At 43.7% G+C, this 13,482-nt stretch overlaps 1 protein-coding gene across 1 annotated transcript in view; it reads left to right on the top strand.

Moving 5' to 3' along the window:
- Nucleotides 1-292: 292 nt before the first annotated feature.
- Nucleotides 293-13,482, top strand: part of PTPN21 (protein tyrosine phosphatase non-receptor type 21) — a 122,474-nt gene continuing 109,284 nt past the window's right edge. The window contains exon 1 of the mRNA XM_007957408.1: nt 293-472. Within this exon, the coding sequence (XP_007955599.1) occupies nt 293-472 (180 nt within the window). The remainder of the gene's footprint in view (nt 473-13,482) is intronic.

Genomic DNA, 13,482 nt, shown 5'->3' with positions numbered 1-13,482 from the left:
TTATTCTTAGGACACAGCTTTGTTGATGTGTATTTTGAAAACTCAGGTCCAGAGCTGCCAGATTGCCTGTGTAACCGGCGTGCCTCTTTCCTCAGCGCTGGCGTGGACGCTTCTTTCGCCTGGCCTTTGCAGACTTGATTGCTTTTTAATGGCGGCAGCGGCTGCTGGGTGAGCAGCCTGAGACTGCACGGCACTCATCCCATCAGACAGGAACGAGTCCTTCGTGTGTCGCCTCCGCTGGATCGGCGGGGGTACTTTTCCCTTGCTGCCCCTGGACTCTTGGAGGAAGAAGATGCCACTGCCATTTGGATTGAAACTGAAACGCACCCGGCGCTACACGGTGTCCAGCAAGAGCTGCCTGGTTGCGCGGATCCAGCTGCTCAACAACGAGTTTGTGGAATTCACTCTGTCGGTGGAGAGCACTGGCCAGGAGAGCCTGGAGGCTGTGGCCCAAAGGCTGGAGCTGCGGGAGGTAAGGAGCAGAGGTGGCCTCAGGCGTCTTCATGCATCGCCACTTGGACGCATGCTGGCTGTGTGTTCCGGCCTGTGGAATGGGGGGCACCCAAAACATGTCATCTCGAGCCTGCCAGCCCCCCTCCCCACAAGGAAGGAAGAGCTATAGAGCAAGAGGTCTTCCCTTGAGGGTGCCCCGTAAGAGAATTAACAGTACCTGAGTTTTTTAAAGGAGCTCTGGTGGCCTAGTGCCTAAGGCATTTCACTCCTAACTGGAAGGTTGGTCTTTCAAACCCACCAGCCACTCCGCAGAAAGAAAGAGGCCTGGTGACAGTGGTGCCACTAGTGGGTGTGGGGGTGTGGACCACATTGGTGGCACTGGCAGAGGAGGTGACACCAGAAGGACTGCCTATACAACTTCTGTGCAGTGTTTCAGCACAAGTTTATTACTTTTCATAAAAATATTCCTGTAGTTAGTTAAAACAACAAAAACATTTTTCATAAGCCCAGTTTACATGTATAAGTATACCTAGAAGGCTAAAACTCTATACTAATTTACTTTTTGAACCTTCTGATGAGCTCTGTCCCAGCTGTCATTATTACCCACTTTCATTATTATCCAATAGCAATGAAGCTTTGAATCACGTGGTTTTGTCTGCATTTCCCCTCCCTCCCACATGCTGCTGTTTTCTTGCTGACAGTGTTTTTATAGTCACAGATTTTGTCAAGTTTTTGGTGTTTTAGTTACAATATTATGATAATTAATATTTGTGAACCTATATCAATAACTTTTTTAAGAATGAAGTAGTAATTAACAGTCAAGGAGAAAAATTAAAAAGGCTTCCTCTCAGTTGCTAACAATGTTGTAACCAATAATGTACTTCATTGTAGAAACATATTACGAAACAATTTTGTTGTTAGTGGTTGTTAGTTTTCATATAATCTAGGAATTTAAGCAATCTACAGCTGTGTTTATCATGTCTTCTACTATTAAAATCGGTAATGAACGTTACTAAGGATCCTGTATGTAGGAGGAGGTTCATGGGGAGCTGTGGGACACCATGAGCTACCATGCTGGGTGACACCAATGCTAGGAAGTAGATGCTTGGTGATCTACTTCCAGGAAGATCTCAGCCATTGAAAACCCCGTGAGGTGGTGTTCTACCATGACACCCGTGGGGTTGCCATTACTAACTGGAGTCTATTGGATGGCAGCTGGTTTGGGGTATGTGTGTGTTTGTTTTGTGAAAGGCCACAGATCGGGCTGTTTTAAGCTGATATGAGAGACTCCCTGCTAGTTCCCTCAGCCCATATATGCTGTAGGCAGTGGGACCCAAGCTTATTGCCTTGCTCAGGGAGAAACTGGTGTTTGTTTTGTTTAGTTTTTGAGCTTTTGAAAATGCAAACTTATTGCCCCCAAATGTGCCCAAAATTAAATATAAATGCATCTTGGATTATTCAACTCTTCCTTTTCTAATATAACCCCATACGGGTCATTCTGACATAGTACAGTTTTACTTTCTATTCATTCAACAAGCTGACTATTTACTGTAGACAGGGCCAAGATTCTAGAGACATGCTGTCCCAATTTTGAATTCTAGTTTCCTCACCATCTGCTTGTATGAGTTTGGACAAATTATTTGACCTCTCTGAGCCCCAGTTCCTTCATCTGAACCACAGTGGAGTGGTATCACACCCTTAAAAGTGGTGGTATGATTTAATGTGCATGTATACGTGTAAGCTTTAGTAACTAGTGTTTTCCAGTGATAATAGGTTTGCCCTGAAATGCCTCAAAATTTAGTCAGTAAAAGAATTATTGGAGACCTCTTGTTTCTGAATAGTGTGTATACATAGATATATATTTTACTGTGTTTTTAGTGGAAGTTTACACAGCAAATTAGGTTCTCACTTAACAAAGTCTTTACAGATTGTTCAGGGACATTGGGTACATTTTTCACAATGTCTCAGAATTCTCATTATTCCATTGTAGTTGTTCTCCTTCCGTTAATCTAGCTTCCCTGTCCCCCCCTTATGTTCTCATCTTTGGTCTAGGATAAGTGTTTATTGTTTGATTTTACTTAGATGATTATTTAAAGGAGTACAGTACTCACAGGTGATTCCAGATGATGTCTTAAATTTAAAATGGGCCTTGAAGAAAAGGGCTATCATTAAACCAAGGAATTCTGATCCTTTAGCTGGTTCTAGGGTAAGAGAAAAATGGAGAAACTGGTTATTCTCCTTAAATTTCTATCTTAGATTTCTAACAGGAAATTCCACTGATGTAGATCATAACAAGTCAGGATTAGATAAAACTTTACCCTTGGTGACCATCCAGTTATTTGATCATTTAGTATTGAAGAACAGTAAGTCCTCACTAGTAGAAGTTTACCCTGGTGTTGATACCAACAAGAGAACAGGTATGATATATGGTGGTGGTTGTTTTGTGCCATCGAGTCAGACTCATAGCAACCCCTCCTTGGGTTTCCAAGGCAGTATCACTACGGAAATAGATTGCCTAATCTTCCTTCCGAGGAGTGGCTTGTGGGTTTGAACCTCCAGCCTTCTGGTTAGCAGTCAAGTGCCTCAGGCACTACGCTACCAGAGCTCCCTATATATATGGTATGAGAGAGCAAATAGAGGATGCGATAAGCGGTAGGGAGGGTCAGCAAGGGGAAAGGTTCTCCCAACAGGTGATCACGCAGCTGGGACCTAAAGGATGGGGCAGGAGAATCTTTTTAAGGGTTGGAAAAGATTTCTAACTAAAGTAACTGCATGAGTAGTGGCTTGAGGCAAAAACAGCTGGTCTGCCTGGAGGCTGAAGTGCTGAGTAAGAAAGCAGAAAATTGAGGCCACATAAGGTGGGGCTTTTGTTAAAGAGTTTATAGACTTATCCTGAAGGTAATAGAGATGCCAATTTTTTTTTTTTTTTTAACTTTTTATTGTGATTTGGGTGAAAGTTTATATAACAAGTTGGTTTTCCATTCAACAATTGATACCCATTTGTTTCATGACATTGATTATAATCCCCAGGGTGTGATAGCACTTTTCCCACTTCTTCCATAGGTTTCCCTTTTCCATTCATCCTTCTTTTCTATCGCTTCCTGCCTTCTGAGCTTTCTCTGGCCAAATACTGACCTTTTTGATCTCATATGTTGATTGTTCTGAGGGGTGCCACCTCCCAGATGTTATTGTTACCTTATTGGCCTGTCTGTTGTTTGGTGAAAGTTGAGCCACAGGGGTGAGTTCCCCTCCAGGCTTCAAAGGTGTGAAGGGCCATAGTCTGTATCAGAGTAGTGAGCCTGATCCTTTTTAGTATTTTGAGTTTTGTTGCACATTTTTCTCCCACTCTATCCAGGACCTCCTGTTCAGATCCCATTCAGGGATGTCGGGTGTGCTAGCAGGACACCATCTACAGTAGTGGGTTTTTAAATGATGGTGTGTTACGATTGTTTTGCCAAGAAAAGTCTCTCCAGAGAATGATTAGAGAAGAGTCATTTTGGTGCAGTTGGTGGCCATCTGGATTTGGATAGGGATGAGGAAAAGTGGCTAGATCTGGAGACATTCAAATCTGTCTTCGGTTCTAAGGCACTCCGGTGGCACAGTGCCTAAGGCATCTGACTGCTAGCCAGAAGGTAGGTGGTGCAAACCCACCAGCCATTCTGTGGAAGGAAGATGGAGCAATCTACTTCCATAAAGATTAACTGCCTTGGAAACCCAGCAGGGGTCGCTGTGAGTCAGAATTAACTTGATGGCAGTGAGCCTTCCTTAGGGCTGCTGTAATGAAGTCCTACGAACTGAGTGGCTTAAAACAACAAAAATTTTCTCTTTCATAGTACTGGAGAACAGAAGTCCAAAATCAAGGTGTTGGCAGGGCCATGCTTCCTCCAAATCTTATGGGAAAGATCCTTCTTTGCCTTTTCCAGTTTCTGGTAGCCCCAGACATTCCTTGGCTTGTAGCAGCATAACTCATCTCTCTCCTTTTCTTATAAAGACACCAGTTACATTGGATTAGGGCCCACCCTATTCCAGGAGAGGAGCTCTGGTAGCATTGTGCCTAAGGCATCAGACTGCTAACCAGAACCCATTCCATGGAAGGAAGATTGGGCAATCTACTTCCTTATTACCACCTCAGAAACCCAGTGGGGGTCACTATGAGTTGGAATCAATTCGATGGCTATGAGTTTTCTACTCCAGGATGGCTTCATGTGTTCACAGGCACTGGGGGTTAAGATATCAATATGTCTTTTTTGGGGACATAATTCAGTCACTAACAGAGAGACCTACCAAGTAAGTATTGGCGGAAAGGGTTAGCAAGGGGTCTATTAGACACTCAGGTTTTCAGGACGTGGTGGGGACTGTAACTGAGAGAGGAAATGTAAGAGGAGGAGCAGGTTTGAGGGGAACCAGGGAGAGGCACGTGGTGAGTTGAGTTTTGGGAATACTGAGCTAGATGGCAATGGGAGATGTTGAGCAGATAGATGGATGTGTGGGACTGGAACTCAGGTGAGAATCCAGGCTGGAGGGAAGAGATTTGGGAATCATCAGCTTAGGTCATTTACAAGAACCGAGAGAGGGTCTGAGGCTGTCCAGGGGAGAAAGAGAGGGCCCCACAGACCTCAGGGTTGACTAGAGGAGGAGCAGGAGCCTTCTAGAGGAAGAAACTGACATGGAGCAGCCCAAGAAGGACAATATAAGCCAGGAGGGTGGGTCTCAGTGACCGGCCCTGTTTCCGTGTGTGCATTCCATCTTTTTTGTTCCTTCTGCCTATTTTTCGTCTTTTGGTTTCTTCCTTATGCACCAGTTCTGCCTACAACTTCTAGAGAGTCAGCTTCTTGAGGAACTGTGATTGGTTTATTTTTGTACCCAGAGCCCCAGGCCTGGAATATACTCAGTAAATACAGGTTGAACTGAACCCACAGGTATAGCTTTGCTTCTCTGTTTGTCCAGAAGTCCAAAGCAGTTGCCATCCCTTGTTTGAGGTTATCCATCTCTGAGATCAAGCAACTTCCTACAACTGTGAGTAGATCATGAGACTTCTTTAACAGAACAATGGGGTGCTTTGAGAGGGAAGAGTCATGGTCTGTAGAAATGTCTTGCCCTTGGAGAGACTGTCCCACCATTTTCAACAGTAGGCAGCTGGAATTAGCCTGTTAGTTTGTGTAACAACTTTCCTTTTCAAGCTGCAGAAGTGCTGCTCTGTAGCATGTAAACAGATGGCTTGAGCCCTAGGCCTAATCTTATCAACTGACTTCAGAAATAATCTGAGTGGGGCAACACCTGTTCTAGTTTGTGTACATATACATGCGTGTGATCCATACCGAGAAATACTGGTATGTTGGTGTCTCACACTATTCTCCCTCCAAGCAAATTCCCAATTATCATAGCATGTGGATTTGCCATAAGCTTTGCCACTGCTCACACTTAAACTGGAAGAAAAAAATCTTGCGTTTCTTCCTTAACTGAATACCATTTCATACCTGTGATTACAATTGTAAGCGTTGTACAGTAGTACCATTGTAAAGCTATTCCAGGGCCTTCAGTTGTATGGTAGTGTTTTCTTTCTTAAGCTGGGTAAATGAGCGTATTGACTCTTCATACCTGTTTTGAATGTCTGAGAAACTAAAAACAGAAAGGTTAATATACTTCCGTCCAATTCAGTTAACTTACTGTGCTATCTTTCTCAATTCTTCATATTTCAGCTATGGAAAAGGACTTTTAAAAATGGGGGAAAAATCATTTCTTTAGGAAAATGTTGCTGTTTATAACAGCAACAGCTTCTCAGAGTTGCTCAAATTCTCTGCATGTTGTTCATTCTGAATCTTACAACACTTTTTCAGGAGAGGCTATGAGAGTCTTTAGAGGATTAAGGGGGAATTAGAAAACTTTCCAATTTGGTAAGTACATCTTGTAGAGCCTTGAGCAAGGTGGTGAGACTAGAGCGTGTCAGTGGGAGATGACCACTCCCAAGCAGCAGTGTCCCCTTGGTGGAGTCAACAGTCTAGAGTCCCCGTGTCAGGTTGGCAGGCTTCAAAACCTGACACCTCAGGGAGGAAGACCTGTATTAACCCAGCTCACTGAGAATGCTGTGTAAAACCAGGATACAAACTTAGTAATTGATAAGGTGATATGGAACTGCCAGGAGCTAATGGTGATACAATGGTTAAAGCATTTAGCTGCTAACCAGAAGGTTGGCAGTTCAAACCCATCAGCTGCTTCATAGGAGAAAGATGTGGCAGTCTGCTTCGGTAAAAATTTACAGCCTTGGAAACCCTATGAAATGGTTCTACTCTGTCCTAAGGGGCAATGAGTCAGAATTGCTTGATAGCAGTGGGTTAGGTTTGGGATGAAACTGCCAAGAGCCCCAAGTATGTGTGCCATCTCGTCAGGCCATCCTCACTCTCCAGGCAGGTCACATGGGAGCCAAGCAAACCAGAATTTGCTTGGTGATCTTGGGATCAGAGAAGGGGTGGTGGTGGTGTGTGCCCAACTGCATATGACAGAGTGGAACTATCTTGTGAGATTTCCTAGGCTAGGAGCTCTGGTAGCATAGTGCCTAAGGCACTTGACTGCTCACCAGAAGGCTGGTGGTTCAAACCCACCAGCCATTCCTCAGAAAGAAGGTTGGGCAATCCTACTTCCGTAGTGATACTGCCTCGGAAACCCAAGGAGGGGTCGCTATGAGTCGGGGCCAACTCGACGGCTAACAACAACAACAACAACAACAACAACAATCTTTATAGAAGCAGATCACCCAGTCTTTTCTCTTGTGGAGTCACTGGTGGGCTCAAAATGAAGATCTTTTGGTTGGCATCTCAGTGCTTAATCATTGTGTCACTGGGGCTCCTTCACTTAGGTTGGCAGTTTGGATCCACCCAGGAGTGCCCTTGGAAGAAAGTCCTGGTAGTCTGCCTCCAAAAGGTCACAGCCACTGAAAACCCTGTTGCGGTGTAGTAAATTACATACTGTGGCTTTTCTACCCATAAGTCTTTGTAAACCCCATGGTGAATTTGCTGTGAGCAACTGAGTAGTTCCTGATTGTTAAAGTTATCCACCTGGGATATTTCTGTTGGTAGCTGTTGTTGTTTGCCATCAAGTCAGACCTGACTCATAGCGACCCCTCCTTGGGTTTCTGAAATGGTATCACTATGGAAGTAGATTGCCCAACCTTCCTTCTGAGGAGTGGCAAACACAGAGTAATTTGCTGGGAAGTTCACTCTCTTACAGGTGTGTAGAACTCTGATGTTGGGATTGGTTAGTTTGACCACTCTGCCAGGCTCAAAAGGAGCCCTCCTAGAGGCAGAAGGAGTCTTTCTGACCGCTGGCTGAGAAAGACTTGCTGCTGAGAGAAACACACTCCTGAAAGACATGAGAGACACACACTGCTGAGAGAGAGAGAGACACGCACTGCTGAGAGAGCAATGTGCTACTGAGACTGCTGGCTGATGAGTAAGACAGCCAGGTGCAAGAGACTGAGTGCATTTCTGAACTTGAATTGCAGTCTGGTGCTTCCCTAATAAGCCCCATAATCTGTGAGTTCTGTGTGGCCACTGCAGTGAATTATTGAACCCAGCAGAGAGGTGGTGGGTGCTGTGGGAGGAACAGTTGGTGTCAGGGTTGGGGAAAGCGCTGGAGGGAGGCAGCATGTCTGGCCTCAAAGGAATAGGCCTTGGGCTACTGATGGTGATTCTGTCTTCCTCTTGTGGAATTAGAGAAGGTCAGAAGATGCAGCCTTCTTTCCTCTTTGGTACCTGTCAAGCACAGTTCCACTCTGAAATACCTGGGATGCCATGAATTGGAGTCAGAGAAGGGGAGTTGCCCTGAAAGCCTTCACATGGGGGATAGTCCTGCCCCAGGACTAGCCTGGTTTTCTTGGGATGGGCACCCTTTCCTCTGGGCAGTGCTTAGGTGGGCACTGCCTCTGTGCGTTTCTTTTTTTTTTTTTTTTTAATTTTTTTTAATGCATTTATTGAAGTATAATTTATGTACAGTGAAACACACAAATCTAAGGTGACATGGGTCAATGCATTTTTTTTTCCTGCGTGTTTCTTAAGAAGACTTTTTAAGATGATAAGAGTTAGCAAACCTTGGGTTTGACTCCCAGCTCAACTAGTTATCAATTGTGTGACCTTGGACAAAGTGCTTCCCAAATCCACCTGTTTCTCTTCGATAAGATGGTATAGTACTGTCTACTTGATGGTGCTCATGAGGATTCAAGGCTAATGTGAAACATTTAGCACAGGACCTGAGAGTTAGCAAACTCTCAAATGTTAGTCTTCATTGCTGGTATTGTGACTCCCATTTCCCTGTTGTGACCACCCAGCTTTTCTTCAGATGAGCTCTTTTCTTTTTCTAGTTTTGCAAATAATTTTATTGTTTTCCCATTTACTAAAAGAATATGTTCTCACTTACTAATATTGTATAGTTCAAGCAGGGATAGTGGTCCCTGGTAATCACACTTTTTATATATCACTAAACTGTTAAGATTTTAGTGTGACATCATATTGTAGGTGTCATGTTGGGACTTCTGTTTCCATACTATTGTCATTAATTTTAGCTGAATTTAATTTGTACAATGTCACTTCTTACTGTTCTCAAAACACCAAGAGCTTCAGTAAGTTTTTACTTCCCTACTAGTCTGTTTCTTCCCTCTAGCCCCCAGTTCAACTGCTAGATTTTTGGAGAGTTTTAGTGAAATTTTAGATCATATATACATAATTTTTTTCCCCTTTGGGTATATCTCTTTCAAGAGCTCTTTTTAAATCTTATACTTTGCAATCACACTTTATCATGCCGTCATGGATTTCATTAACTTCATTGCGAGCTCTTTCTTACACACTCTGCCTTCCTCTAAAAGTCCTTTTTCAGCTTAATTTTACATTTGATTGGAGTTCTTTACATTTTTTTAATCCTCAGGATACGAGGAAGTTCTGAAATCCTGGAAGCCTTTTGAAGATAATTTTTCGTGTCTTTGCTTTGGTACGTGACGTGTTAGCTTTATGACTTAAATCTTGGTGGTGGTGGAGGTGGTTGCCATCCAGTCGATTCTGACTCACGGCGACCCCACGTGTGCACAGTGGGACTGTGCTCCACAGGGTTTTCAAGGTGGCACCCTTTCAGAAGCAGGTCACCAGGCTCGTCTTCATGGTGCCTCTGGGGGCTTCGTAATGCCAGCCTTTCAGCTATTATTGGACTGCCTAACCATTTGTGCCACCCAGGGGCTCCTAATTCAACCCTTGCAGACAGTTTTCTTTCAGCTGTTTCTGAAGTGTTTTATATTTGTGTGTGTGTGTGTGTGTGTGTGTTGCAGGGGGGAGGGGGAATCTTCATTATTGTCTGTGTATGTGGCCTGCCTGCATATTTAACTGTAATTTTGCAATTGACATAAATACTAAGCCAGTACTAAAGTTATCTCCATAACATTTTCTTTTTTTTTAAACCAATCTCCATAACATTTTGTTGAATAAAGTGAAAATAAAGTGAAAAGCCTAGCAGAATTTAGAAGTTCCTACTATGGCTTCTGTTTTAGTTATCTAGTGCTGTGATACAGAAATATCACAAGTAGATGGCTCTAAGAAACAGAGATTTATTCTCCCATAGTTCAGGAGTGTAGAAGTCTGAATTCAGGGTAACTACTCTAGGGATCAAACAGTGTTTCTTTGCTATTCATAAGGTTTTCCCTGGCCAATTCTTTCAGAAGTGGACGGCCTCTTCCTTCTTCCTAGTCTGTCTCAGTCTATAAACTGGGCTGTTACCTATGCACCAGGTGCATCTCGCTGGGTTTTAAACACCAGAGGCTCAGTCTCAAAACTCATGTCTATATGTCACCACAGTAGGACAAACTGACAGACAAGTTTGTCCTGCTGTTGGAGACCTCTCTTATCCCCCCCACCTGGGTCCCTATGGCTGACTGTTCCTCTGTCTGGCTTCCTGTCTTTTAATCCCCTTTCTCCTGCTCTTCTGGCCTGCTTCTTTGGGCGTCCCTGAGTTTCCCCTCCTCACCTAATCCCTTCGGCTGATTGCTCTTCTCTTTGGCTCCCTGGGTTTTACCCCTTTCTCCTGCTCTTCCGGCCTGCTACTCTGTGCTATGCCCGTGCTTACCTTGCTCCCAGAGACCCGGTCCCTCTCGGGAGGGTAACAAGGGAAAGTGTTCAGTGCAGATCAGTGAGTAAGCACCAGCCCACCCATGCTTACCTTGCTCCCTTCTTCTGAAGTACCATGGACTGCTAAAAGAACTAACAGATCTGTCCTGGAGGAAGTGCAGCCAGAATGCTCCTTGGAAGCAAGAATGGCCAGATTTCGTCTCACATACTTTGGTCATGTTGTAAGAAGGGACCATTCCCTGGAGAAGGATGTCATGCTTGGTAGGGTGGAGGGTCGACGAAAGAGGGGGAGGCCTTCAACGAGATGGATTGATACGGTGGCTGCGATGATGGGATCAAGTATAGCAGGGATTGTGGGGCTGGCGCGGGATTGGGCAGTGTTTCGTTCTGCTGTGCATGGGGTCGCTATGAGTTGGAAACGACTCGACGGCACTTAACAACAACAACAGCTCTAGGGATAGGAGCTCTGGTAGGATAGTGCCTAAGGCACTTGACTGCTAACCAGAAAGCTGGCGGTTCAAACCCACCAGCCACTCCTCGGGAGGAAGGTTGGGCATTCCTACTTCCGTAGTGATACTGCCTCGGAAACCCAAGGAGGGGTCGCTATGAGTCGGGGGCGACTCGATGGCAAATAACAACAACAACAACAACAACACTCTAGGGGATGGCTTTCGCTGTTGGCTCTGAGGGAAGGTCCTTGCCTCCTTTCAACATTCGTGGGTCTGGTGTCCTTTGGAGATCTCCATGTGTCTTGGCATCAGCCTTTCCCTGGGTATAAGAGGTTCTCAGTGCAGGGACCTCAGGTCTGAAGGACTCACTCTGCTCTGACTCTTCTTTCTCGGTGGTAGCCAGGTCCGTTTCTCCGCTTGTTTCTCAGCTTTTATCTCCTGTAGGAAGCTCTGGTGGTGTAGTGTCTAGGGCATTTGACTGCTAACCAGAAGGCTGGTGGTTCAAACCCACCAGCCACTCCTCAGAAGGAATACAGGGCGATCTACTTATGTAGTGATACCGCTTAGGAAACCCAAGGAGGGATTGCTATGAGTCGGATCCGACTCCACGGCAGTGAGTTTGGTTTTTTGGTTTATCTCTTGTAGGACAGTGAAAGCTGGTGACTCAAAATACATGCTAATCCTACTCATTAATATAAAAAACATAACCTAACCCTCATTAGGGAGCTCTGGTGGTATAGTGCCTGAGGCATTTGACTGCTAACCAGAAGGCTGGTGGTTCAAACACACCAGCCACTCCTCGGAAGGAAGATTGGGCAATCTACTTCTGTAGTGATACTGCCTCAATAACTAGACCTAATCCTGCGTTGTTAACATAACACACAGCTCACTCCCAAATAGGACCATAACCACAGGCATATTGACTAGGATGTGCAGCACATGACAAAATGGAGGACAATCAGATCACAAAATGCAGGACACCCACACAGTACTAGGAATCATGGCCTAGCCAAGGTGACACATTGTTGGGAGACATAATTCTATACATGATACCTTCTCTTTTTTTTTTTTTTTTTTCAGGAATTTATATAAACTATTTCTTCAACTCTATTTGAAGTGTGCTATGCTCTGTGTCAAAGTTTTGTCCTTTAGATGCAAGCTTCGTCAGAGGAGGACTGTTCAGTTCACTGTTGTGTCACCAGTTCCTGTGACAGTGCTGGCCACTTAATTGGCTTACAGTGCATAGCTGTTGAGTAAATGTCTACTTAGCTTAAAAATTAAGATTCTTGTTTTGAATTTAGATTGATCAGATGGACAGCAACCAGTTCTGGTGGTACAGTGATTGAGTGCTTAGCTGCTAACCAAAAGGTTGGTATTTCAAATTTACCACCTGCTCCATGGGAGAGAAATGTGACATTCTGCCTCCATAAAGATTCACAGCCTTGTAAACCCTATGGGGCAGTTCTACTTTGTCCTATAAGGGTCACTATGAGTCGAAATTGACTTGATGGCAATGGGTTTCAAAGGGCATGGACAGCAGTTTAGTTAAGTCAGCCTTAATTCACTGGGTAATTTTATTTCTTCAGAGAGTTGAATATTTACAGAGATTTGTATATAAGTATAAGCACACGTTTTTCTTTAGCCTTTTAATTCTTCTTCTCTTGGGGCTGTTTCTAAAACTCATGGAAAATGATCTAGGTTTTTAACATTTCCCTAAGGTAAGATTGCTGTGTAAAGGGAGTGTTAGCTTCCTTGCCGAACTTAGAACGAACTTTTCTCATAATGCTTTCTGGCAGATGAGGAAATGTTTTGGCTAAGGGGTATGTTGGAATATAGAGGAATCAAGCATAAATGTGAGCCATTCCTCTCAAGCACAACTTTAGAAAGTGATCTTGGCTATCAGATTGTTTTATTTTAAGTTTGCTTCTTAGGTATTCCAAATATCCACTGACCTTATCTTGACTGTTATCTGAGTAGACCTCAAGAATTTCACATGCATTGCTTTCTGTACTAGCTGTTTTCATTTGGACTTAAAAATAGCTGAAATATGTGTAAGGTGAAAGTATAAAACCTGCAAACATTTTGGGCTAAGTAGTTACTCATCCGATTATATATGTTAAAAAACAAAGGAAGATCTTTTTCAATGGTAAGAGGTATAGACAAGATCAATAAATATTTTCAGTTAGATCCATTGGGCCACTGAAAGCAAATTTAAATGTTAGTGTCATCTCCCCACCTGTATAAAGCTTTCCACCTTCTAAAACCAATGGTAAATGAGCAATGATTTTTCTTGGTTTTTAGATTTTCTATTTGATCATTTGGCCTGGATCATTAAGAATTGGCCACATAGGTATAGGAATTACACATGACATGGATATATATATATATATGTTGAAGTTCTTATTTATTTATTTATGTATTTATTTTTATTTATTGTGATTTGGGTGAAGGTTTACAGAGCAAATTCACTTTCCATACAG

Source organism: Orycteropus afer, unplaced genomic scaffold (assembly GCF_000298275.1).
Source record: "Orycteropus afer afer isolate SDZICR_OR568_19922 unplaced genomic scaffold, OryAfe1.0 scaffold00745, whole genome shotgun sequence".
NCBI lineage: Eukaryota > Metazoa > Chordata > Mammalia > Tubulidentata > Orycteropodidae > Orycteropus > Orycteropus afer.
Note: the sequence above shows the minus strand (reverse complement) of the source record. Positions and strands in the feature narration are given on the sequence as shown.